Source organism: Cebidichthys violaceus, unplaced genomic scaffold, assembly GCF_023349555.1.
Source record: "Cebidichthys violaceus isolate CVI_PGR_0920_01 unplaced genomic scaffold, fCebVio1.0.p SCAF_104, whole genome shotgun sequence".
NCBI lineage: Eukaryota > Metazoa > Chordata > Actinopteri > Perciformes > Stichaeidae > Cebidichthys > Cebidichthys violaceus.
This window is the reverse complement of record NW_027176268.1, coordinates 504323-531120: the sequence shown is the minus strand read 5'-3', so window position 1 is coordinate 531120 and position 26798 is coordinate 504323. Positions and strand designations below refer to the sequence as shown.

The following is a 26798-nucleotide window of genomic DNA, read 5'->3' as shown; positions in this document are numbered from 1 at the left end:
CTGTTTTCAACATGCTATAGTATGACTGTTTTTTGACTTTTTTCGACATGCTATACTATGACTGTTTTTCACTTTTTACGACAGGCTATACTATGACTGTTTTTCACTTTTTATGACAGGCTATACTATGACTGTTTTCTACATGCTATACTATTACTTTTTATAGACATACTATGCTAGTGTTTCTCAACCAGTGTCCTTGGCTAAGTGAAGAGCAGGGCTGCCTTTCAATCAGAGGGTCATCGGTTCAATCCCTGCCTCCTGCTCTGCTAGTCTAATGTCAATGTGTCTTTCAGCAAAGACACTTAACCCCTAAATACTATTACTATGACTTTTTTTAGACATACTATACTATGACTGTTTTTTCCATTTTTCGACATGCTATACCATGAATGTTGTTTTTTTTTCGACATGCTATACTACGACTTTTTTTTTTACTTTTTTTGACATGCTATACTATGACCGTATTTCACTTTTTTCGACAGGCTATACTATGATCGTTTTTCACTTTTTTCGACAAGGTATACTATTACTGCTTTCGACATGCTATACTATGACTGTTTTTTTACTTTTTTTGACATGCTATACTATGACTGTTTTCGACATGCTATACTGTGACTGCTTTCGACATGCTATACTATGACCGTTTTTCACTTTTTTCGACAAGGTATACTATTACTGTATTCGACATCCTATAGTATGACTGTTTTTTTCCTTTTTTCGACATGCTATATACTATGACTGTTTTTTGACTTTTTTCGACATGCTATACTATGACTGTTTTCTACATGTTATACTATGACTGTTTTTTTTCACTTTTCGACATGCTATACTATGACTGTTTATTCCTTTTTTCGACATCCTATACTATAACTGTTTTTCCTTTTTTTCAACATGCTATACTATAACTGTTTTTTTCACTTTTCGACATGCTATACTATGACTGTTTATTCCTTTTTTTGACATGCTATACTATGACCGTTTTTCACTTTTTTCGACAGGCTATACTATGACTGCATTCGACAGGCTATAGTATGACTGTTTTTTTACTTTTTTCAACATGCTATACTATGACCGTATTTCACTTTTTTCGACATGCTATACTATTACTTTTTATAGACATACTATGCCAGTGTTTCTCAACAGGTGTCCATGGCTTTTTTTAGACATACTATACTATGACAGTTTTTTCCACTTTTCGACATGCTATACCATGAATGTTGTTTTTTTTTCGACATGCGATACTATGACCGTTTTTCACTTTTTTCGACAGGCGATACTATGACTGCTTTCGACACACTATACTATGACTGTTTTCGACATGCTATAGTATGATTGTTTTTTGACTTTTTTCGACATGCGATACTATGACCGTTTTTCACTTTTTTTGACATGCTATACTATGACCGTTTTTCACTTTTTTCGACAGGCTATACTCTGACCGTTTTTCACTTTTTTCGACAGGCTATACTGTGACTGCTTTCGACAGGCTATAGTATGACTGTTTTTTGACTTTTTTCGACATTCTATACTATGACCGTTTTTCACTTTTTTCGACAGGCTATACTATGACTGTTTTTTCCTTTTTTCGACATGCTATACTATGACCGTTTTTCACTTTTTTTGACATGCTATACTATTACTTTTTATAGACATACTATGCCAGTGTTTCTCAACAGGTGTCCATCGCTTTTTTTCGACATACTATACTATGACTGTTTTTTCCACTTTTCGACATGCTATACCATGAATGTTGTTGTTTTTTTGACATGCTATACTATGACCGTTTTTCACTTTTTTCGACATGCTATACCATGACCGTTTTTCACTTTTTTCGACAGGCTATACTATGACTGTTTTTCACTTTTTTCGACAGGCTATACTGTGACTGCTTTCGACAGGCTATACTATGACTGCTTTCCACAGGCTATACTATGACTGCTTTCCACAGGCTATACTATGACTGTTTTCAACATGCTATAGTATGACTGTTTTTTGACTTTTTTCGACATGCTATACTATGACTGTTTTTCACTTTTTACGACAGGCTATACTATGACTGTTTTTCACTTTTTATGACAGGCTATACTATGACTGTTTTCTACATGCTATACTATTACTTTTTATAGACATACTATGCTAGTGTTTCTCAACCAGTGTCCTTGGCTAAGTGAAGAGCAGGGCTGCCTTTCAATCAGAGGGTCATCGGTTCAATCCCTGCCTCCTGCTCTGCTAGTCTAATGTCAATGTGTCTTTCAGCAAAGACACTTAACCCCTAAATACTATTACTATGACTTTTTTTAGACATACTATACTATGACTGTTTTTTCCATTTTTCGACATGCTATACCATGAATGTTGTTTTTTTTTCGACATGCTATACTACGACTTTTTTTTTTACTTTTTTTGACATGCTATACTATGACCGTATTTCACTTTTTTCGACAGGCTATACTATGATCGTTTTTCACTTTTTTCGACAAGGTATACTATTACTGCTTTCGACATGCTATACTATGACTGTTTTTTTACTTTTTTTGACATGCTATACTATGACTGTTTTCGACATGCTATACTGTGACTGCTTTCGACATGCTATACTATGACCGTTTTTCACTTTTTTCGACAAGGTATACTATTACTGTATTCGACATCCTATAGTATGACTGTTTTTTTCCTTTTTTCGACATGCTATATACTATGACTGTTTTTTGACTTTTTTCGACATGCTATACTATGACTGTTTTCTACATGTTATACTATGACTGTTTTTTTTCACTTTTCGACATGCTATACTATGACTGTTTATTCCTTTTTTCGACATCCTATACTATAACTGTTTTTCCTTTTTTTCAACATGCTATACTATAACTGTTTTTTTCACTTTTCGACATGCTATACTATGACTGTTTATTCCTTTTTTTGACATGCTATACTATGACCGTTTTTCACTTTTTTCGACAGGCTATACTATGACTGCATTCGACAGGCTATAGTATGACTGTTTTTTTACTTTTTTCAACATGCTATACTATGACCGTATTTCACTTTGTTCGACAGGCTATACTATGATCGTTTTTCACTTTTTTCGACAAGGTATACTATTACTGCTTTCGACATGCTATACTATGACTGTCTTTTTACTTTTTTTGACATGCTATACTATGACTGCTTTTGACATGCTATACTATGACCGTTTTTCACTTTTTTTGACAAGGTATACTATTACTGCTTTCGACATGCTATACTATGACTGTTTTTTTACTTTTTTCGACATGCTATACTATGACTGTTTTTTTACTTTTTTCGAAATGCTATACTATGACCGTTTTTCACTTTTTTCGACAGGCTATACTATGACTGTATTCGACATCCTATAGTATGACTGTTTTTTAACTTTTTTCGACATGCTATACTATGACTGTTTTTTGACTTTCTTCGACATGCTATACTATGACTGTTTTCTACATGTTATACTATGACTGTTTTTTTTCACTTTTCGACATGCTATACTATGACTGTTTATTCCTTTTTTCGACATCCTATACTATGACTGTTTTTTAATTTTTTGACATGCTATACTATGACTGTTTTTTCGATTTTTCGACATGCTATACTATAACTGTTTTTCCTTTTTTTCAACATGCTATACTATAACTGTTTTTTTCACTTTTCGACATGCTATACTATAACTGTTTTTCCTTTTTTTCAACATGCTATACTATAACTGTTTTTTTCACTTTTCGACATGCTATACTATGACTGTTTATTCCTTTTTTCGACATGCTATACTATGACTGTTTTTAAATTTTTTGACATGCTATACTATGATTGTTTTTTCCATTTTTCAACATGCTATACTGTGACTGTTTTTTCCATTTTTCAACATGCTATACTATAACTGTTTTTTCCATTTTTCAACATGCTATACTATGACTGTTTTTTCCACTTTTCGACATGCTATACTATGACTGTTTTTTGTTTTTTTTCAACAATCTACTCTATGACCGTTTTTCACTTTTTTCGACATGCTATACTATGACTGTTTTTTGACTTTCTTCGACAAGCTATACTATGACTGTTTTCTACATGCTATACTATGACTGTTTATTCCTTTTTTTCGACATCCTATACTATGACTGTTTTTTAATTTTTTGACATGCTATACTATGACTGTTTTTTCGATTTTTCGACATGCTATACTATAACTGTTTTTCCTTTTTTTCAACATGCTATACTATAACTGTTTTTTTCACTTTTCGACATGCTATACTATGACTGTTTATTCCTTTTTTCGACATCCTATACTATGACTGTTTTTAAATTTTTTGACATGCTATACTATGATTGTTTTTTCCATTTTTCAACATGCTATACTGTGACTGTTTTTTCCATTTTTCAACATGCTATACTATGACTGTTTTTTCCACTTTTCGACATGCTATACTATGACTGTTTTTTACTTTTTTCGACATGCTATACTATGACTGTTTTTTGTTTTTTTTCAACAATCTACTCTATGACCGTTTTTCAGTTTTTTCTACAGGCTATACTATGACTGCTTTCGACACGCTATACTATGATTTTTTTCGTCTTTTTTCGACATGCTATACTATGATTTTTTTCGTCTTTTTTCGACATGCTATACTATGACTTTTTACATGACTTTTTTCGACATGCTATACTATGATTCTTTTTGACATGCTATACTATGACTTTTTTCTTTTTTTTTGACATGCTATACTATGACTTTTTTCTTTTTTTTTGACATGCTATACTATGACTTTTTACATGACTTTTTTCGACATGCTATACCATGACTTTTTTTGACATGCTATACTATGATTCTTTTTGACATTCTGTACTATGACTTTTTTTTATGGCATTCTTTTATGACATTTCTTGACATAATATACTGTGAAGTTTTTGGGATATACTATATTGTATGACATTTTATTTCCAAACTATACTTTTTTTAATAACAAGTATAGTTTTTACATGATATACTTTATTATATACATCCAGTGAAAGCTCTGTCTGTGGAGTGAGCACAGCATTGTCAAGGACACCGCTCACCTCGTCCACAGACTGTTTGACCTCCTTCCCTCTGGGAGGCACGACAGGATTCTCCACTTCAGGACCAGCAGGCTCAAGCTTCTTCCCCTCAGCTGTCACCTTGCTTAAATCAGTATTCCGGTTTATACCGCTTCCTATATTGTGCGTATCGGATGTAGCGTATACATTGTATTCATATCATACCTCCAGCTGTTTATTCTGTATACGACAGTCCATTGTTAGCATTACTAGAAATTACATTTTGCACTATGTACAGTATTTTATGCTTATACCTGCTCTGCTTTCCAGGTTCATACTGAATATACCTTAAAGTATTTGTACACACTTAATACATTCCATACGGGTCATAGATATTATATATATATATATATATATATATATATATATATATATATATATATATATATATATATATATATATATATATATATATATATATATATATATATATATATATATATAAGGGATCATATCCCTTATTGTTTACTCCTCAAACTATCTTATAATTTATTCTATGTACTCTGTACATTATTCTGCACATTTACACTTGTGGTTTGATGCTAAACTGCATTTCGTTGTCTCAGTACCTGTGCAATGACAATAAAGTTCAATCTCATCTACTAAAATTGTGACGTTTTTATGACATATTATACTATGTACACTTTTAAGTAATGCATATATTACTATTTGACATTTTTTATGACACTTTAAAAATATGACGTAGTATAGTGTGCCTCTTTTTCAAAACACAGACATACTTTTAGATTTTCTAACACTTTAGTATGACTCTTCATGACATTATTTCACATACTATGATTTTTTTCGACATACTATACAAATAGTTTTTCACTTTTTTTCAACATACTATGAATATTTCTTGACTTTTCTTACGACATACTATAGTATAGTTTGAAGAAAAAAAAAAATCATGAAAAACTACAAAGGTCATGAAAAAGTCACTGTATAGCATGTCACAAAATGTCATGAAAGTCATAGGACAGTATGTAGAATAAAAGTCATGAAGAAAAGTCATTTAGTATCTTGAAAAAAAAGTCACGAAAAAGTCAGTGTAGAATTTTTTTTTAAATCGTGAAATATGTCATAAAACGTCATAAAAAAGTCATACTATAGTCAGATATCAGATTTGATACATCATCATTGACACTTCTTTAGATTTAAGTGTTCCCTCCAGAGCCACAGAGAATAGTACACAAGTGTTTCCCAGACTGAGTAGTACTCCTAACTTCAGCTATTAAATCCTTTTATCTGTGAACTAAATACAATTTGTCAATCAATTACTAGATAGATACTACATCAACTATCTCAGAAAAATGAGCAATACACAAACAGAATTTGTTAATTTCCATTACGTTTATTCGGCTGATGCAAGTTTTGTACAGTATTACGTACTGAAAACAGATCATTCCATTGCTGTCACAGCTCACAGGGAATCGAGTAAAACTAGAGCAACTGGTAAAATGAACATTACTCAATGCATCTTGTTAAAAATAATACACTGTTACATACAATGTTATAAAAAAATAAAAGCACTTGACAACCTTGTAAACGCAACACCTTCTCTTCTCAGCCTTTTAAAACCAACAGGGCACTGCACAAGGCTTCAGCTCTCCTCTCGCTTCACAGTCGACAGAAACTCAAAGTAGGACATTCCCTCAACTTCAGCCGTGAATGCAAAGAACTTCATCTCTCTCACCTAAAAATAAATATTAGGCCATCTGTGATGTCTGCGCACGCGCACACACACACACGCACGCGCGCGCACACACACACACACACACACACACACACACACACACACACACACACACACACACACACACACACACACACACACACACACACACACACACACACACACACACACACACACACACACACACACACACACACACACACACAAATAAATAACATAGAGGTTTGGCCAAATTCACATGTGTGTCATGGTCTTGTTCATGGAACTGGTCAAAGCTGAAGCTCTCCGTCTGCAGTTCATCGCCTGAGCCTCGACCAGTGCAGCTCTGTCTCGTGCTACAGTGCTTCAATCGCTCCAGCAGCCAGAGGACTCTCAGTGCACTTGACAGTCGTTATGGGAGTATTTTCTTGTTTAGCATCCTCACTCTGCGTGTGTGCGTGTGTGTGTGTGTGTGTGTATGTACGTATGTACGTGTGTGTGTGTGTGTGTGTGTGTGTGTGTGTGTGTGTGTGTGTGTGTGTGTGTGTGAGAGAGTGTAAGTGAGTGAGACATGGCGACTTGACAGTGACGATGGGCAGTCAGCTGCCGCTTAAACCGGGTTCTCCTCGATCCTCTCTCCTTCCTTTCTCCTTTGTGTGAGAGAACATGAGACAGAAAAAGAGGGGACAATGTAACACAGAGCAGTACAGAAAGGTAGTGATCGATGGACGCGATGCAGTACCTGCTGGATGTGTGTGTCGGGTCTGGCTGTGGCACAGATTTCGCAGCCTGGACGGGAGGGCTTGTTGATGAAAGTGCATGAGGGACAAGCCCACTCTGTCTGCTGAGAGGAGGAGAGTTGAAACAGATTCAAGAAGGAATAATTTGGCTAATTACACTTTTTTTTTTTTTTTTTTTTAAACCTTTATCCAAAATCAAACAAGCTCCTTTATGCATTTTCTTCCTCTGGGTCTATTTTCATTAGCATAGCTTAGCTTCATTTCAGTCATTACAATGCACACAGATATCATACATTTGCTTCATTAACTGCATATAGACTGCTAGCATACCTGTGTTTTACTGGCTTTATTGGTATGATCATTCAGCTGCAGATTCTCAATGTCGAGGACATCGTTTATGTCACCTGGTCTGTCGCTTCCTCCACCTGTGCTCCCTGAGGTTGACAAAAACAATTAAAAATATGCTTATAGAGCTGTACTATCTTTAGTTTAAATGTAGTATTTACAATGAGTCAGAGAGTATTTGGACAGTGACATTTTGATCTGGTGTTTCTACTGTACTTCAGGGTTAAAGTCACTGTTCACGTCCAATTCAGGAAGGCCCTTTGACCTCATATTAATAGTCACACTGTGACAGAAAGGGTGCGTCTTGTCCAACTCACCCTGGTTGTTGTGGGTGAGCCTCGAGGGCAGGGTGCTGTAACCCCTCCAGTCTTGGGAGGTGGGGCCGTTCCCTGGTGGGAGCGGGGGGGCGAGGAGGGCGCTCTCCAGGTCCTGCTGGAACAGCTGGCGGGTGACGCGGGCTTGTCGCGCGGAGATCAGGTAGAGGTACGCCGTGTCACCGTCCTTCTGCACCCCGTAGGAGGCCAGCGACCTCGGCTCGGTGCACAAGCACTGACCGATCACCCAGCGCTGCACGCGAGGATGGAAACCGTACTCGAGAAACACCTGGAGAGCGAAGAGCGGTGGGAGTTAGGGAGTGAAAACCTGCGTCACCTGTCAAATAAATGAGTTCAAAGACCATTTTCCAACCTGTTGCTTGAGTGCAGCCACGGCCATGTAAGGAAAGACTTTCACTGTGACACAACAGGACGACGAAACATCCTCCACTACCACAGATAAACTGCAACACAGACACGGCGCTATAAGTTGCAAAGACACAAAACCTGGAGGCAAGAAATCCCGAGCCCCGACACGCCTCACTCCTCACCTGACGGCTCCCTCAGCGTAGTTCTTTTCAGACAGCTGAATCGTCAGCGCTGCTTTTTGCCGAGCCAGAGCGGACGCCTGCTGTGAAGCGGCCTGAGTGTCGCCGGCTTCAATCGCCCTGGCGAGCTCCAAGCACAGCTCCTCTAAAACAAACAAAAAGGAAGGAAGGCCTTGAAGAGTGACATTTTTAGAGCACGCAGAGAAAGAGGTAAACAGATAAACCCACCGGTGAGCGGCAGCGAGGCTGAGCTCCACTGCTCCGTAGCTGCTGCTGCGTCGTTGTGTCTGCCGTCGGATTCACATGTGTTGATATTCGCAACTGTCAGAGGAGAAAGAAGACACGCCGTTTTAAAAGTGCTAAAAACAGGCTGTTGTCAACACGCTCCAGTATGAATAGATATCACATCAGAATTTCTTTTAACTGAACTTGGCTCATAAAAGTCTTGTCTGAGTTGTATTCAGGTCACACTATGGTTCCCTCATTGTTAAATCAACACACTATACTTAATAATTCCTTTATACATCCAAAAGTCCCCATTGAATCTACCTTGAAAGATTCTTGCCGAAAGGAGAGTTTACCTCCTGATAGCTCACTCAATGCTGGTCGCCTGCAAACCAGCCCTAGAGCACCCACAGCACGTCGTTTTACTTTGAAAACCGGCCTCAACTGTTCAATTCTAAAATACTTCATAGACAGGGACACAGTGCACCCACCCAGTGTAAAGAGGAGATCTAGCTAAAGCACAGATGAGACTACCTGTAAGGGAAAACCAATGAAACACCGGTATTTGCCTGTACAGGTGACTGGATTATTTTATCGTCCTATCATAATTTTGTTGTAATAAATCTGCCAATTTTGAGTGTTTTAAAATTGTTTAGTGTGGTTCCTTCTTTCGAAGGTGAATTATTCAGAGAAGGACTTTGGATTTTTATCTTTCTTAACATTCAACCTGTGTTTTTCCATCAGTTAATGATAAGATAAAATATGACGTTTGAATAAAAAAAACAGACAAAATGATTGCTTTGGCTAGACTACATTGACTGAAATATTCAATATAATCTGATGAAAAATGATATTTAACACGAGACTAGAATAGAAAATAGCTGACAAAATGAAGAGAGAACATTTTGACTAAAAGCAATGACTAAACGTAATCACTTTTCAGTCTAGCAATTTGTCCCTTTGAACAGAAGCTGGCCGTGAATAAAGCAGGTCGGGGCCATGAAGAAATCGTCAAACTGACCTCGATGCGCCTCTCTCAGCGATGACATCACCACCGTGGCCCACTCCTCGGCTTCACGGTCGCAGCGGAAGTTGAAGCGGATGCAGTCGTGAGGCGGAGCGGCAAGACGCATCTCGTGGCAGCGAGGAGATTTGACCTCGTACTGAACGGAGCGCAGATCAAACTCTGCGATGAACTGAGGGGGGGGGGGCGGGGGGGCAGAAAGGAGTGTTGTTAGGCATAAACAACTTAAATTAATAACTTTTACAAAAAAAATAAAAAATAAAGAACAGGTTTGTCAAAAGTCAATTAATCCAAATTCAAATATTCTAGTCCAGTGGGCATTGGAGGGCTGAACATATCTATATTAAATATTATTGTCTAATAAAATGCTATTATTGTCAAATCAATAGATATTCACATTTGAAAGCTGGTACTAGCAAATGTTTGGTATTTTTTACTTGAAAAATGACAAAAAACTATTCATCGATTTTAGAACACGTGCACATTAGTTTCCCGTTTGTGGACTAATCCATTAATCACCTGATCACTTCAGCTCTAAAGCATTAAGGCAGCTTTGGGCATTTGCAATCACACATTGCTGACGACCTTTTTTTAAGCATCTATATCCATTAAATTTGTCATGAACACAGAAAAAAAAACAAATAAAGTACAAAATGTGGGTGAAAACTGCAATACACTTTGCAAGAGTATTAGCACGAGAAAAGGATATAATCCCCCGACAAAGCAAATAAAAAGCAGATAATCTGCCCTCTAACGTTCACTGTGGCTCCATTAGGGCGCTGGAGTCTGCTGTGGGAAGAGAAAAGCAGCAAAGAGGGATCCTCCTGCTGCCAGAGAGTCTATTTATACTCCGATATGATTGTGTGCGAACAGTCTGCCGGCTCAGACAGACAAGCTAAAAGAAGCTGGGATCAAAGTAAAAGTATGCAAATGAAGCAGCGTCTCGGTGTCTGGAGGGTTGCTGTCTGCTTTGAGATTCTACCGGAGATGAAAAGCCGAAAAAGCCGAGTCTGTCAGATGTTTTTTTTTTTTTAGGATAACGGCATAATAATGAACGTGTCAAAACAAAAGCGAGTAAAGTTTGGAATTTGGGGAGACAGACAGTTCAATGTAAGGTCAACTTCACACACAATCAAGAACACCCGTCTGCAGGGAACGAGCAGCAATCAACCCCAATACTGAGAGAGAAGAAGAACGCTTGTACCGGAATGCGTCTCGGTGGGGCCCGTTCTACCTCAGAAGGATACTTCAGATCATTTTTGAAGTGGGGTTGTATGAGGTACTTAAAGTATTACTACAGTACATTGTGGTCGTCATGCCCCCAGTTTAGAGAAACAGACCGGAGGACCAGCACTGAAGCAAAGTACTGCTGTGTGTACGCTATATTTGGAATAGTTTCACTGCTTTACGTTGCAGACGGGGAGCTGCAGCCACTATATCGCTCTCTTCAAAGCCACCAGACTTCTTTGACAAAAACAGTCATTTCACCAAACGGAACACGGGCGTTGATGGTCCACCGCTGCCTCCATCCGTCAAGTCTGTTTGTGTTTTAAAGGGTTAGTTCAGATTCACCAAAGTCACACAGGCAAACTAACCAAACGTGGACCAGAAGCTGTCACGTTGTGAAAGGTAAACGTTATGTTTTTGTCAGTGGAGTCCGGTGGCTTTGATGAGAGCATATAAGGATATACATTTAATATTAAAATAATACAGATTTCATAAAGTGGGCCTGTTTTTCGGTGGCTAAAATACGTTTTGCTGCTGACCCCGTCCACAGCAGTACATTGCTCTATTTCATATATATATATATATATATATATATATATATATATATATATATATATATATATATATATATATATATATATATATATATATATATATATATAGAGTTTGTATTTTTTAAAAGATCTTTTGGGGGTCCTGGGCTGGACTTGAACCTGGGTCATTGTGGTAATCCTTCCAAATATTAAATTCATCTGAGAAGCTTTAACCAGCAAATTTTTGTAATTTTTTTGTAATTTGAATAATTGTCTCGTGGTTTGCCCTCTAGAGACGCTACTGAACAGTATGTGAGAGAAGAATCCAGATATGACTCCATCATGTCATGACCAGGAGAACAGATCAACCAACACATGCATCCACTTTTGATAATAATCGGTCATTTTTTGTATTTAAAAAGGCTTTCCACCATTTGGACTGACGAGGATCAGTTTACCCGTCAAGAGGAGAACCACTCAACCTGTTAAAACGGTCATAAAACGCGTCTTTGCAGTCGATTTGTAAAGTCGGAGTGCAAATGTCTCAGACTGAAACATTAACAACTAGTCTGCTAATGAAGTGTAGAGATTGAAAGAGGTGGACGTTTACTGCGGGTGGGGAGGGTCTAATGACTCATGATTTGATTTAGCGTATGAACCCAATGTTTACGAGCAATTAGAAGTCAGGACACTTCAGCCTGTTGCTTCAATAGTGACCACTAAACAAAAAAAAACAAAAAAAAAAATCTACCTTTTGTGAGCCCCCAACTTTAACAGGTTACCACTAGTGGCTCTAGAAGGCTTTAATGCTCTTTAAAGAGAAACTCATTACTTTTCACAGATATTTACCACAAGCTGCAAATGAAATATTAGGTCTGAGGGTTATGTTGTTGGATGTTAGTTTTCTAATTCCACCATGTTTTCAACAGTTTGTCCTTCTTAGGTTGAAAAACACGACTACGTGACATTTGACCTCAAACTCTTCACTGGTGTTGCTTCAAACTAACTTCTTTTTAACTAACTTGTGTGACCCAAGAAGATGAGGGTGGTGGCAAAGCACATGTCGAAGGCTCTCCTCCCCATCCCAAATGTGGTAAAGAAGCTACAGTTATAAAAGTTATCAGGAAATCTGCAATTTTCAAAGTCCAACCACAGTTTTTTTCTCTCATGGTTATCTGGTTAAGCAGAACGATGATGGCTTCTGTCCCTCTACTCAGCCCAATGCTTGAAAGATTTTGAAGGGATGACGAGAGACTTTCAACAACACAAAGAGTGATACGAGTCATGACACTTGCTTTATAAGCTTGTCATGCTGCATATGACCAAGTCATGCTGCATATGACCAACACAAGGCTTCTCCTGTGGAGTAAGAACATCCCCCGATGATGTTGTGCTGAACCTGAATTTGTAATAGTTGTGGGAAATGAAAGTGAAACTAAAATAAGAAAAGCCTCTTAACTACAGTATTGGTAAATAAAAACAATGTCTACATCATACATTCGATCCTTAGAGTACTTGGAGGAATGTATTGGATGGTGTGTGAATTAAATCTGTGATTTTATCCCTAAATCTGAATCTGTGGAGCTGGATTGTAGTGCTCCATAAAATGGCGTGTTCAGGCCTGTACTGGTATACAATATAAATGTGACTCAGGAAGGTGGTTCATCACAAGCGTGTGTAAAGCGGGTAACGACAGCACACCTTGAGAACAACACAGGTGTACGTGTGCAATCTCACCACGCTGCGGTTTCCGCTCGTGTCTCGCAGCGCCAGTCTGAACTCTCCGGCCCGGCTCGGGTCCATGCTGAGCTGGAGCCGCAGAGCCTCGCTGCCTGCTCCGGGGAGGCACAGGGGCCGGATCCCGGAATGGCACACCGAAACCCGGACCGACATTAAAACAGTACTGCAGCACGGCGTCAGCGCAGGCCCGCCGCATGCAGCCTGTTGGGACGGGGCAGGGACCGGGGTCGGGGGAGCCCAGCCGCCGGAGCTGAGCGCCATGTCCGCGGACTCCAAAAGGCAGAGTGAGGATGCGTGAAGCCCCGCGGCAGGTGTTACTGCTGCCCCGCTGCTTCCGTTGGGTTCACCGGTGTCTGAAGAGAGCGCGGTTCTTCGCGGGCAGGCTGTCGTTGTCTCCTCGCCCCGCGAATTCTTCCATATCTACCCGACGCGAGTAGACCAGAGTAAACGAAAAACAAAACAGGAAGTACAGCGGTACGTCTTTTATTTATGTCCGTGGAGAAACTTGGCCGTGAAACATCCGGACATAATAAAGCACTTCTCAAAAGGATATAAAAAGTACAGTCGAGAAAAATAGTGTTTATATATTAATTTCAATTTAATTTTGTTTGTTTTTTTAACGGCGGAACAACAGAAGAAAACAGCTGTAGATTAAAATAAACACTGTGTATATATATATATATATATATATATATATATATATATATATATATATATATATATATATATATATATATATAACATTTATTAGAATAATCATTTTGAATTATAAAGAGGCTTGATCAGTTAATAAAATGACCCATTAATGCCCTACAATTAGTCTATTGTACAATGAAGGCCACCTTAAGACAGATATTATGCTATTCCAATGACTTTGGACTGCCATCTACAAATAGCCAATCTCCTTACAATCACTTAACATGTAATTTCCATTTTTATTGTAATAGCAAGAAAAACATTTCACTTCTCTGTGCTTCTTTGTCCAAGTTGTGGTACAGTAACTAGTACTGTAGCCATTTTCTGAAATTGCAAAATTTGCAAAATTGCAAATGTCACTAAAATGTCTCTTGAAAGCTTACTATTGCCAAGTATTCGTTATTCAAACTGCAGACGCTGCCAGCCAGAAGCGCAACAGGTTGTGCGTGAAACGTCTGTGTGTGTGGATCTAATTGGTGATTGATGACAAACCAATTGTAATTAATTTATAGACATATTGTGAACACCTGAGAGAAATGCATTGGAGTAATTGAGCTTAATGTAATGAATGGAGAAGTCTCAGAGAAGGCACTTGTAGCTTCAGCAAGTGTCACATACAGTCAGGACCAAGAGTAAACATATATGAGAAAGTATGATTCAATTCCACACTGCCACAGCAGGTTGTCACTAATCTGCATTCTCTGTTAATAAGGCACCAACTGCCACATATCTTTCATGTGTATAATTAGCTAGAAATCCTGTCTACATGCAAATAATTGAACTTTCAGCAAGTACAGCGAGACACAGCTCAGCAAGACAGTCACTGGTCTGAGAGAAGTGCAGAAGAAGAATCTAAAATGTCTGCCCAGCAGGAGCTCAGTCCAAATGTGAAGAACATGAAGCAGTTACAGTATGCATTCTTAGCCAGACAAGCAAACCAGATCAAGGAAGAGCTCAGACAGGTAAAGGAAAAACAAACCCGTTATTGACGTATTTACAATATGGATTCAGGATTAAGTTTTCCAACATGTGCTTGTGCTTTTAATTCACCTGTCCACAGGGAATGAGAAAGCCATACAAAGAATTGATAGACGTCTGCTGGGGCGACCCGCACAGAGCAGGTGTGAAGCCTCTGACATTTGTCCGACAGGTAAAAATAGTGACCTTCAAAGATCTGCAAACTGTATTAAACCTGCATGTGCAGGTGAATGCATCTCCTTTTGGCTGAACGTCTCTATCTTACTCTTATGCCTTCGTGTTTTGCAGGTTCTTGCAGCATGTCTTTACCCTCAGCTTGTGGACAGCGACAAACTGCCAGTGGACGTCAGACAGAGGGCTCAGATGCTGCTTAAGGCATGTGATGGAGGGAGCGTAGGTAAGAGCAGAGTATGTGGTATTCAAATGAAAATGTATAAGAGTCAGCTCACTGAAATTACAAAAGAATAAACAAACAACTCAGTGTCTACTGCCATGCTAGTTGTGTTTAGTGTGATATTTAAATCTTTTAAATCACATTTGTGGTGATAAAATGGCGCCAGTAATCTTAGACACAGACATGTTAAAGTTAAACTGTCTGCATACCATCATATGTACCTAAGTGAGCTTTTCTTTTTCTTTTTGAAATTTAAGATTTAAGTTATGATTTTTTTTTTTTTTTAGTTTTTACCTTTTTGGCTTGCATTTAAACTAAGTTGATTTAAGTTAATTGATTAAAAAGCCAAACATTTGATTGTTCCAGTTTGTCAAATGTGAGAACGTGTTGCTTCGTTTGGTTTTTACGTCACTGTGTTTTGAATTGTTGGTCAAAACAAAACATAAAAAAACAATTTGATGATATCTCCTTTTGCTTTAGGTTATAGTGAACTTCATTCTTTACTGTTCACTGATTCTTTACTGACCAACAATGAATTGATTTTTAAAATAATCGTTATATGTAAGAGGTTTAAATAAACATGACAATACCTAAGACTGTATATAAAGTAATTGAGAAAATATTTGTGCAACTCCGGCAGTTTACATACTATAAGTGTAGATGTACAAGTATAAATATGATTACTGAATACAATAAAAATACAAATATATGGTATGGCTAAAGAAATACTGTAAACACACAGTATATGTAATATCCACACTCTATAAAATACTATGAAATATATGTAATAAAAATAGAAAAAAAACATACTATGATATAGCTTATAATATAGAGATTAAAAAAAAAATACTACAATAATAATAATATCATGCTGTTCTTCAGCTGTCATGTGTTACTTCTTCAGGTTCTTACACTGCTACAGCGGGTATTTCAGAAATAGTTCACAGAATCTCTGAATTCATAACGAGACGAGACGGCGGGGTTCCATCTAACCCTGAAAACATTTACATCAGCCCCGGCTCACAGTGGGCACTCATGGTAACAATCATTATCACGGACATGTTGTAATATTACATACTGTCTCTTCCTCGTCTTCGGGTTAACATTAACATCTTCTCCTGTGCTTATTAGAATATTCTCAACATCTTGGTGAACAGCAAGGCTTCCCCCAGAACAGGTCTGCTGACCCCAATGCCGTGCTACGCCACTTCCAATCTGTCCATGATCGGGCTGGGAGCAGTTGCTGTTCCCTACAGCCTCTGTGAGGAGCAGGGCTGGGAGCTGCAGGTGGAGGAGCTGCACCGAGCGCTGACATCTGCAAAGGGAGTCTGCAAGCCTGTCGCTCTGTATGTCATCAACCCTGGGAATCCCACAGGTAGTAAAGCCTCATTAGAAATGACATCATCTAAGTATATTTTTTGGTGTTTTAAAGAATATGTATCACATGGTTGTGTTTTTACGCCACGTTGCCTGTAGGTCATGTTCAAAGCAGGAAATCAATGCAGGAGGTGATCCGGTTCGTTTCAGAGAAGAGGCTCTTCCTTCTGGTTGATGAGGTGGACGTCTTAAAGCATCATCCTCTATCCAGAGAAATTCATAAACATTAACAAATATGTGTAAATAAACACTGTGTGTTCATCCGCACAGGTCTATCAGGACTGTGTTTATGGGGAAAAAAGTGAGTTTGTCTCTTACAAGAGGGTTCTGTCGGAGATGGGTCCTCCACTCTCAGACACAGTGGAGCTGGCCTCCTTCCACTCAGCATCCAAAGGCTTCATGGGAGAGTAAGTCAATCCTGATGAGTAGCTGAAGTTGCGCGAGGTGGACCTCACAAAAGTCGCAGGAATGAAACTTACCGTAAGACAAAGGCCTAGATGTAATTTATAGAAAGTTAATTCAAGACCTTGGAAACAGTAGCTGGCAAAATAATCTCACCTCAAGATTGACGAGACAAGGAGTCCTTAAAAGGGTCGTATTTCTCCTCTTAGCTGCAGTGGTATTTATCAAACTAGATGGTTTTGGTGTGAGAGTCCTAGTGTTGGAGATACCGACCATCTCTCCAATATAATGGGAAAATACAGCACTCTGTGGTGCTGAAAGCACCAAAAAAAACAACTTTTTCCTGGTTCCATGACCTGGTTACTCAAGTTAATCCACAGATCTTATTGTGAGCAGTTTCATGTAGGAACTATTAGTTATTGAGTTTTTCAAAAGTGTTTTTGGAGCTTTGAGCACCACAAGCCAAGTGTCATATAGTCCCATTATATCAGAGAGAATGCTGACATCTCCAAAACTAGGCAACTCACACCAAAACAATCTAGATTGATTGAACAGGTATGTGGGAAAATATGTATTTTTTTATTTTGGGGTGGACTGTCCCTTTTAAAAAGGGCCTCAAAAATTAAAATTTGGACCTCTAGAATTCCATGACAGCTGGACAAACTCCATCTGCTGCGGCAGCTATTTGACCGAGTTCTCCAGAACTACTACTAACTGGACTCTTCTCTCTCTCCCACCAGGTGTGGTCTGCGTGGAGGATACGTGGAGCTGGTGAATCTGGACCCCGCGGTCATGAAATACATCTTCAAACTGTTCTCAACAAACAGTTGTGCACCTGTGTTGGGTCAGTTTGCCTTGGATCTGTTGGTGAACCCTCCACAACCAGGAGATCCCTCGTACCCACTTTACAGTGAGGTGTGAAGTTCAGAGGAATATTTCACAGGACGTCTAATAGCCTGAAATTCAATAATACTTCAGCACCTTGGTTTGACATTTCTCTTGTTGTTGCCTTTAACTTCTGCAGGAGACACAACAGATCCGGACCATGCTGGTCCATAACGTAAAGAGAGTGTATCAGGTCGTCAACAGTCTGCCGGGTTTCCGCTGCCAGCCAGTGGAAGGAGGAGCATTCGCGTTCCCCCGACTGCACCTTCCACCTAAAGCCATTCAGAAGGCCCAGGTTACAATACTATCCCATAGAACCCGAGTGCACCCCGCAAAATCAGAGCAACATCATCATCAAAGCTCATTTGTCACGTATCTGAGGTAGCGCTCCTAAAAAAAAATATCTTACACCTTCGGTTATTTTAGGAAATGGGAATGCAACCAGATGTGTTCTACTGCTTCAAACTACTGGAGGAGGCCGGTGTGTTCGTCAGTCCTGGTTGTGAATATGAGCCAAAGGAAGGCACCTACCACTTCAGGTACGTCACGTGAACCAAGCATCGTTATCCTGAACGGAAACGACCTTTAAACCTTTCTTTCTTTCTTTCTTTCTGCAGGTTTTGCATTATGGTCCCTGAAGACATTATGGAAGAACTACTGAGGCGCCTGAGCAGCTTTCACACACAGTTTATGAAAGATTTCTCTTAAAAAGGTTAATGTGCAACGATTTCCTAAAGGACAATGTATAATCCCTCTCAATCATCACTTATGATCCACTAGTGTGTGTGGTCCTGTCTGTTTCTACAGAAACTGCCTGTATTTTCTCTTTTCACCATCCGCAGCTCAATAATTCAAACAATAAAAGAGATCGGATAAATTTTTGTCATGTGAATATTTATTGCAATAAATACGACACCATTTATTGCGTGCGGTTTGTTTTAATGACCTTTAGCCAATGATCCGAGTGTTCTGAGTAAAATTCAACTTCTGCTTTTCAGAAAGCAAATAAAAACACAGTAAACCACAGTCCAAAATCCAAACCCATGGATTTCCTCACAGCATAGAGGAGTTCATGATTTACCTCAACAGTAACTGCAGCAGACAACAGTCCACTCTGGGTTTCTGCTCTTCAAGTCAAGTATTGACTAAGTACTCAAGTTCTTCCTTCAAAGAAAACAGCATAGAAATGAGACACCATCACCCTCTTTGGTTTGTCTGTCCCAGCCAGCGGGTACAAAGTGCTCCGCAGCATCAATCCACCTCACTGTCACTGTGGTGGCTCTGAGCCGACGAGTCCGAGTCCGTATTGTTGAGCAGCTCCACGAGTAAGGAGATGAGCTTTCCGTCTTGAGAGGAGTTGGCGATTGCGTTGCTGGGGTTGTTGAGGTTGCGGTACAGCATGGTCTGAATGGAAGTGCGTAGCTCCCACAGCAGCTCCCAGGTCTCAGGGGACAACTCGCAGCGCACCAGAGAGCGTCCGGGAAACGACACCTCCACTCGGTCTCCCTTCACTGGGAAATGAGAGAGAGAGAGAGAGAGAGATATTCATGAAGAGACAAGTGTTTACTGGAAGTCTAAGAGGGTGATAACATTCTAAAAAGGTCCAGAGTGTAGGGCTCAGGGGGAACTATTAGCGGTAATATGGTAATACTAATAAGCAGCTGACATTCGTCTGGTTTGTACTGTAGAAACATAACACTGGCTCCAGATGGGGCCATTCATGTTTCCGTGTGTCGGCCACTCCCCAAAACGCTCGGCACTCGGGAGAAGTTTCAGACGGTTGCAATCTGCAATCTCATTACTAGATGCCACTAAATCCTGCACACTGGCCCTTTAAGGGCTATATATATATATAAAATAAGAGGAGAAAGTCTACACAGTATTTAGCAGTAATTGTTTTGAGCTAAATGTTTTATATTAATGCACAGTCCTGGAATACATCAAATGATGTGCTATTTGTGGTAAATAGGTCTCTGAGCTCTCCATTAAGGAAGTACAAAAGCATTAGCCAGCATTTTTCAAGTCCATTAATTTCTCAGCACAATTGGGGGAAAATTATGTTGGAAGTTGAACAACAAAAATGAACAATGGATGTGAAATGAGACGTTAATGCCTTTAAGCTTTTTCAACTGAAAATGTTGTCGGAAGGCCAGAGAGGTAATATTTAGGGCAGCAAAATGAAATCGCAATTCAATCCGATTATCAGGGTTCATAGCAAATTCTTCTCCTCTCACCTACAAACAGAGCCTTTGTTATAGAGAGGCAAAGTCTCGCCCCCTCCAGCGGGGCACCATGGGACATTTTTGGGAAAGAATATGTACAGTAGTCAACAGCGAAACCGATATTTTTTTCTTGTTTGAATTGTGCCATGAATTGGACATATGATGGTTATTTTAAAGATGCACAATGTACGTCACCAACACATCTGTTGCCTTGGCTTGCTAGCTTTCTAGGTAAGCTCTTTCAATAGAGAGCAGTCCATGTCCTACCCGTCTCTGTGATATCACAGTCCGTGAGCAGCAGCAGGGCGAGTGGATGGACTGTAGAAGAGTCTCTGATGAAAACGTTTCCGTTAGACTGGATAGCGCTGAAAAAGGTCAACCAGCGACTAGGGAGCTCTTCTTTTCCCCTACGAAACAAAAGAAGACAATACGTTTACACACGCAGAATGAAAGTCACAACAAAGTGCTGTAGTTGAATTCTGGAGCGGTTTCAGACCTGTTGACTGAGGCGCGGTGAAGCACCACCGGCCCATTGAGTGTGCGGAAACACATGCTGTTGGGGCGAAAGCGTCCTCCTTTGGTCACAAGACCTTTCTTCACCTGAGGAAAAAAAAAAAAAAAAGCAAGTTTTTTTTTTTTATCCATGTGATGCTGGAGCATGTTGGCTTTGACCCTGACAGGTTTTAGAAAGACGGCCTTAGCAAAAACTAGATCCAACGTTAATAAAAATAAAACTATATTTGCCATTTAGAGCTGTCAGCACAGAAATAGACAATAAAAGACATACCTCCATCGCTACAGTAAGAGCTCATATTTAAATCTCACAATGTTGGCTTCAACCTTTGATGCAGCACAGCAGCACAACAGACCACGTACCTGAATGAGGTTGGGATAGAGTCCAGCCAGCAGCACCGCTTTAAGCAGCTCGTCCTGGTTGCTGTGCTCGTTGTAGAGAGAATTGGAGCGCTGGCACTCGCTGGAACGAGACACCAGCTCCGCCTCATGCAGGTTGTCGCTGAACTGAGAGATGAGACCTGCAGCACGACGGCACAAGAACAGACGTTGTTTTCTTCAACAGGTACGAAGAAGTGATTTAAAATGCAGACAATATACGACGGAAATAAAGGTGTGTGAGTGTGTGTGTGTGTGTGTGTGTGTGTGTGTGTGTGTGTGTGTGTGTGTGTGCGCGCGCTTCAAACTAACCATTGATGAATCGAAGGCTGAACCTGGACAAAGTGTGTTTGTGCAGATACTCATCCCTGTCCTCCCGGTCCCCCTCATGCTGAAGTCTCCTCCAGCCCAGCACAGCTCGAATAAACACCAAATAGTCGCTGTAGCTGGAGCGGCTCAGAGCCCCTTTCACCTGGACAGACAGAACCCAGACGACTGAACGGTAACTAACTAATTTATTACACTTTGTGTTGTTTTCACAAAGTCAGTTATGGTCTTTTAAAACCGTGTTGGGTGTTAGAACATCTCACCTTGTTGACGAGGGCTCTGTTCTGGAGGCTGTTGTAAAAAGGGTCTCTGGTCAGACAGGCAGCCACAGACAGCATGGGCAGAACACATCTGAACATGGCACTGAGGACCAGAACTTTACCCAGACGAGGGTCACAGGACATGCAGGAGACACGCTCTCCTAAAGGCGTCAGGGTTTCCGTCTTGTCCAAGACTCCTGCAGAGAGAACATAGACATGTACATTTAGACACACACACACACACACACACACACACACACACACACACACACACACACACACACACACACACACACACACACACACACACACACACACACACACACACACACACACACACACACACACACCATGGTTTAACATCTCACCATGCGACCCAGAACATCACTCACCAATGTCTTGTAGATTTCGGACAGCCTCGCGCACAGCTTCTCGCTCCGGACTGTCCAACACCTGGGATAAGAAATCTACAGCCTGCACACAAAAAAAACACACACACACACACACACACACACACAAATAAGTCCTTAAAACTCAAAATAACAGATAAGAAAAATACATAAAAGCCCTTGCTGTTGTTTCAGTACCTTGCAGTTAGGACTGTGGATTTTGGCTTGCACGACTAAACTCTCCAGCGGCGTGCGCAGGATCTCGGGGATGGGGAAGGGAGTCATGGACTCCAGCTGCTTTCGAGGGAACAGGTGGTAGGACTGTCCCGGCTGACATCGCCCCGCTCTCCCTTTTCTTTGAGTGACATTCGAATGAGAAATCCAAACTGTGTCCAGACAGGAGACCTGGGGAAAATAAACAAACAAACAGATTGGATTATTCTCTCAGAGCTTAGTGTTTTGCAGAGGTAAAAACGGTTTACATTGAAACGTTCGATACTGACCTTAGTCCGTGGGTCATAGTTGTGTTCTTTGTGAGTTCCTGCATCCACCACATGGACGATGTCGTCTATGGTGATGGAGGTCTCTGCTATGTTAGTGGCGAGGACGATCTTCCTCTGGCCCACTTGGGGGTGCTGGAACACCGCCTGCTGGTCTGACACGGATAAACTAGAGTGCACTAAAAGAAAAACGGGTAAATTAAATGATAAATCTCTATATACTTGGGAGGACAAAAGACCAGTCTTTGTACATCTGACGGCGCTCTCTTACATGGCAAGATCATCTGTGAGCCGGAGGAAAAGTGGCGCCTCCCCTCCAGTTTCTCCTGAACGGCCCTGATGTCCTGCCATCCAGGGAGGAAGCACAACACCGCACCTGAAGCATGAAGGGACCTCAAGTTATGGTCAAAACGAGCCTCTTATATGAGACACTTACCAAGCGTATAGATCCCTTGCTGTTGCGTTTAGTTGCTGCTTGTCTCTCAACATGTTACGGTACATATTTACGTCCCTCTTTTCAGAATGAGTCAGAAAAAGACGAGTCAGTCTGTTGGTTACCTGGCTCTCCACATCTGTCAATGTGCTCGATTACATCAGCTACTAAATCCACATCTGGCGTGATGTCTTCTCTTCCTCCCTTAAACAAGATAAAAATACAAATTCATGAGAACACAAGACAAGAGAAAAGAAACAACACACTAAAGTGGAGACACTTTACAGACTCCAGACTCACCCGCTTGTCTGTCTCCACTCTCTTTTGAGCTGGCAGCGGGCGTCCCATCTCACTCAGCACGTCCTCCAGGTATTTGTCCCTCACCGGGTGCATGAATCCGGGCACTTTAACGATCGGGCAACCCCCAAAGTACTCGGACAGCCTCTGCTTGTCCCCGGTGGCGCTCATGAGCACCACTCGTAGGTCGGGGTTCTCCTTTAAGCTGGAGCGCAGCAGGGCCAGCAGCAGGTCCGTGTTGATGTCCCTCTCGTGGACCTCGTCCACCACCACGTGGCTGATTCCCTTCAGGGACGGGTTGGACTGCAGCTTCCTCAGCAGGACGCCCACTGTGAGGAAGAGCAAGGCTCCTCCGCTCCGCTCTGGTGGTCGGCTCTCGAGTCTCACCTACACAACAGGAAAGTATTACCTACGTCTCGTATGAACAGATGTATCCAGTAATGTGAATAACCTTAATAATGATAGCGAAGGAAGGAACAAGCTCTACTTGTTGAACTGCTCCCTCCAAAACATGCATGTAAATAACAAGTACAGTATACTATAAACTTGTCTCTACCTGATATCCCACTGAGGTTTTCAGAGCTGGACCCATCTCATGAGCAACACGTTGGGCCACGGACACGGCGCTGATCCGGCGAGGCTGGGTCACCACGACGTTGCACGTGGCCCCCTCGCCCCCTCTCACAGACTCCTCCAGCAGGAAGCGAGGGATCCGGGTCGTCTTCCCACATCCCGTCTCACCGGCGATCACAACCACCCTGGACGACTGCACCTCGGAGATCACGCGCTGACGGTGGGCATCGACCGGGAGCGCCACACTCAGCCCGGGGCTCGCCCTCTCCCACTCCTCCTGCAGGCGGGCGCTGAGCCGCCGAGCCTCGTGTTCGGACAGATGTCTGTACGGTCGGCCTGTGATGGCGTCCGTCAAGTCCTCCTCTTCCTCCTCGTCCTCCTGGTTCACCGCCTGCTGTCCTCTGGCCTCTTCTTCCTCCCAAAGCTTCTGTACTTCTGTTGCCACTGGGTACTTTTATAGAAAGATGAGGCATTATTTTTTACATAGCAGTAATACATTACTACACTCATCACTTATGTAGCCCACTTTGAAGTGTTTCAAACAGGTTCTTCAAAGCCCAAAAGTCCACAAACGTGAGGTGAAGACTGACCTGTGCGAGGTACTCTCTCATGTGCTCCTCCAGGTATTCTGGGACTTCCAGGGGGAGGGGGCGTCTCTCTCGCTCTCCAGCCTCCCTCACCTTCTCTCGGTGGTACTTGGCGTGAGTCAGCGGGTTGTTGTCTTTATCCAGCAGCTCCAGGTCCTGGAACCCGGTGAAACGATGCAATGTCTTTCACACGGCTCTAAACACACGTAGGTGAAGGCATAGTCGTTTTTCCAAAAAAAAAAAAAAAAAAAAAAAAAATAGTCCTCACCTTCAGTTTCATGCAGGCCAGAGCTGCAGCCGTCCTCTCTGCCAGCACTCGGTTTCTCGCCGTGGCGGAGAACGTCATCTCCTCTGGCCAGTGCAGCGTCAGGTCACACGTCTTCAGCTTTCCGCCTGTTATTTTAAACTGAATTATCTCCTGTTAAGACAGAGAACGACGGACGGTTTAGAATACATGCGTTAAGAGCTTCGCTTTCATTGTGCAATGGATGGGAGCCACCGACCCTGATTCTGTTGGATGACGTGGCCACCTGGATGACCCTGGTGAGGAGAGATTTAGGTTGTGGAAACAGGGAAAGAGCTTCAGAGATGACGGGGGGGTCCTCTCTGAGGGGCAGCCGTTGTTCCGGGTCATCTGCTTTCGCTTTAGGCACAAGGACATTTTCTGTCCACGACTCTTCCTCGTTATCATAAAGTTGTGATTGTAGCCCTCCACTTCCCCTGCCAGCTCTCCTCTTTGGGAGCTGATTATTTTGACCAATGACACCCATTTCCTGTGCACAAAGAGAGAGGAAGAAAGAGGTCAAATACCACTACAGACCAGTAAGACAACATGGAAATGTGTGTCTGCTTGTTACAGTCGTACTCTGAGCTTGAAACAAGCAGCAGCTGCAGCGAATCGCTCTGCATCGATCTTCTTGGAGGCGAAACCTTCCTCTTCGATCTTACAGGGCCACTGCAGAGTGACAGTGGCTTTCTACAGAGACAAAAAGTCACAGTACAAAGCTTAACTATGTGGAACATTAGCTGGATGTGTCCAGAAAAAAACCCCATCCATCTCATAACTTCTGTTCTGACCTTAACACCAGCATTGTCCGTGCAGCTATACTGGATGAGCTGGGACAGGTCGTTGACTCCCAGTGACCGGGAGATGGTGTTATTCAAGAGACCTTTGGGATCTGGAAACTCCTTCAAGAGGTCTGGGCTCACGTTATCTAACCAGTAAAAAAATAAATAAAAAATAGTCACACACACAGCGAGGTCAACGGTATCTTATATCCACTCTAAACTCAGGTAAAGGGGAAGGAAAAGACACAGAAACACGAGCACGAACGTGGTGTTTATACACGCTGGATGTCCTTGAGGTTCATCTCTGCTGCGAGCTGTCACCTGTTAGCTAACTCGGCTAACTGCTAACTGCGCTCACCTCGTTTGGACTGTAGATACGGTGTCCCGCTCTCCTCAAAGTTTCGCGCTTTAGTCCTGTACCACCGCACCTCTCCGCTCCAGTTGGACGCAGTTTGGCCTCCTGTAGGAACACATTTGGCAACATTACACAGCGCTCTGAGCCGCACGAGTAAAACACCGGGTAGCGCCATCTTTAAACTACAATTCGTACTTCTGCGGCAGCGCGCGGAAGAAGACACCGTCGATCACAGCGACACCGTGTGGTGAGGAGGGGGAATGGTTTTAGTTATATATCCATCTTCTCATGGGTGTAGCAAGAAAGCACGACTGAAAGTAATCCCTTTAATTCAAACTGGTTTCAACAGCATTTACTTAACAGTTTAAATAATTTATACATGGCTTTCCCCTTAATTTACACAATAATATGGATTATTTGTCCAGTTCCTTAATTGTCAAGTTATGCTTCTTTATGCTGTGGTAATATATTCATTAAGAAAAAAAACCCACCTTAAAAATGGAAACCCTTAATAGCCAAGTTGAAGTATGACTTATTGTTTAATTGTACACATTAATTTGACTTATCTGACAAATCCTTTAATGATCAATTTCAATGTTTTATTAAGTATTTCTAGTGCTTCACAAAAGTAAAAAAAAAGCATGATATTTTTTTTAAATCCCCCAATTAACGATTCACGGTTTTATTGACTCTTTATTC

At 41.2% G+C, this 26798-nt stretch overlaps 3 protein-coding genes across 4 annotated transcripts; 1 reads left to right on the top strand and 2 right to left on the bottom strand.

The window, feature by feature from the left end:
* Nucleotides 1-6425: 6425 nt before the first annotated feature.
* On the bottom strand, nucleotides 6426-13933 carry sharpin (SHANK-associated RH domain interacting protein). Of its 2 annotated transcripts, none has more exons than XM_068731764.1 (9): nucleotides 13463-13933; nucleotides 9963-10137; nucleotides 8945-9037; nucleotides 8720-8861; nucleotides 8542-8632; nucleotides 8172-8457; nucleotides 7840-7943; nucleotides 7512-7613; nucleotides 6426-7419 (listed from the first exon to the last, which is right to left on the bottom strand). In XM_068731764.1, the coding sequence occupies exons 1-9, from the start codon at nucleotides 13724-13726 to the stop codon at nucleotides 7369-7371; spliced, it is 1308 nt and encodes a 435-aa protein (XP_068587865.1). In that variant the 5' UTR covers nucleotides 13727-13933; the 3' UTR covers nucleotides 6426-7368. The 2 variants fall into 2 exon arrangements, with proteins under 2 accessions (XP_068587865.1, XP_068587873.1); XM_068731772.1 differs by having other exon boundaries at nucleotides 7512-7610.
* Nucleotides 13934-15018: 1085 nt separating this feature from the next.
* On the top strand, nucleotides 15019-19022 carry LOC137887986 (alanine aminotransferase 2-like). Its single transcript, XM_068731253.1, has 11 exons — nucleotides 15019-15123; nucleotides 15222-15311; nucleotides 15428-15536; nucleotides 16438-16571; nucleotides 16665-16908; nucleotides 17010-17089; nucleotides 17181-17317; nucleotides 18053-18227; nucleotides 18337-18492; nucleotides 18624-18736; nucleotides 18815-19022. The coding sequence occupies exons 1-11, from the start codon at nucleotides 15019-15021 to the stop codon at nucleotides 18903-18905; spliced, it is 1434 nt and encodes a 477-aa protein (XP_068587354.1). The 3' UTR covers nucleotides 18906-19022.
* A 68-nt stretch (nucleotides 19023-19090) lies between these two features.
* Nucleotides 19091-26274, bottom strand: dhx30 (DEAH (Asp-Glu-Ala-His) box helicase 30). Its single transcript, XM_068731711.1, has 19 exons — nucleotides 26103-26274; nucleotides 25754-25890; nucleotides 25542-25652; nucleotides 25180-25449; nucleotides 24945-25094; nucleotides 24680-24832; nucleotides 24073-24540; nucleotides 23520-23903; nucleotides 23345-23423; nucleotides 23058-23162; nucleotides 22790-22965; nucleotides 22485-22691; nucleotides 22290-22371; nucleotides 21901-22094; nucleotides 21623-21782; nucleotides 21296-21453; nucleotides 20916-21019; nucleotides 20687-20826; nucleotides 19091-19708 (listed from the first exon to the last, which is right to left on the bottom strand). The coding sequence occupies exons 1-19, from the start codon at nucleotides 26272-26274 to the stop codon at nucleotides 19449-19451; spliced, it is 3510 nt and encodes a 1169-aa protein (XP_068587812.1). The 3' UTR covers nucleotides 19091-19448.
* Between the last annotated feature and the right edge of the window lie 524 nt (nucleotides 26275-26798).

Excerpts from the sequence above, each read along its gene's own strand:
- sharpin (XM_068731764.1), bottom strand. The coding sequence starts at position 13,726 with ATGGCGCTCAGCTCCGGCGGCTGGGCTCCCCCGACCCCGGTCCCTGCC. Across the intron at positions 8,458-8,541 it reads TGGCTGCACTCAAGCAACAG|GTGTTTCTCGAGTACGGTTT; the intron begins GTTGGAAAATGG and ends TTCGCTCTCCAG. Across the intron at positions 7,420-7,511 it reads CCGACACACACATCCAGCAG|GAGAAAGGAAGGAGAGAGGA; the intron begins GTACTGCATCGC and ends TCTCACACAAAG.
- LOC137887986 (XM_068731253.1), top strand. The coding sequence starts at position 15,019 with ATGTCTGCCCAGCAGGAGCTCAGTCCAAATGTGAAGAACATGAAGCAG. Across the intron at positions 16,572-16,664 it reads GCTCACAGTGGGCACTCATG|AATATTCTCAACATCTTGGT; the intron begins GTAACAATCATT and ends TGTGCTTATTAG. Across the intron at positions 18,737-18,814 it reads GAAGGCACCTACCACTTCAG|GTTTTGCATTATGGTCCCTG; the intron begins GTACGTCACGTG and ends TTCTTTCTGCAG.
- dhx30 (XM_068731711.1), bottom strand. The coding sequence starts at position 26,274 with ATGGCGCTACCCGGTGTTTTACTCGTGCGGCTCAGAGCGCTGTGTAAT. Across the intron at positions 25,891-26,102 it reads GTATCTACAGTCCAAACGAG|ATAACGTGAGCCCAGACCTC; the intron begins GTGAGCGCAGTT and ends TTTACTGGTTAG. Across the intron at positions 21,454-21,622 it reads CAGCCTTCGATTCATCAATG|GTCTCATCTCTCAGTTCAGC; the intron begins GTTAGTTTGAAG and ends GTCGTGCTGCAG.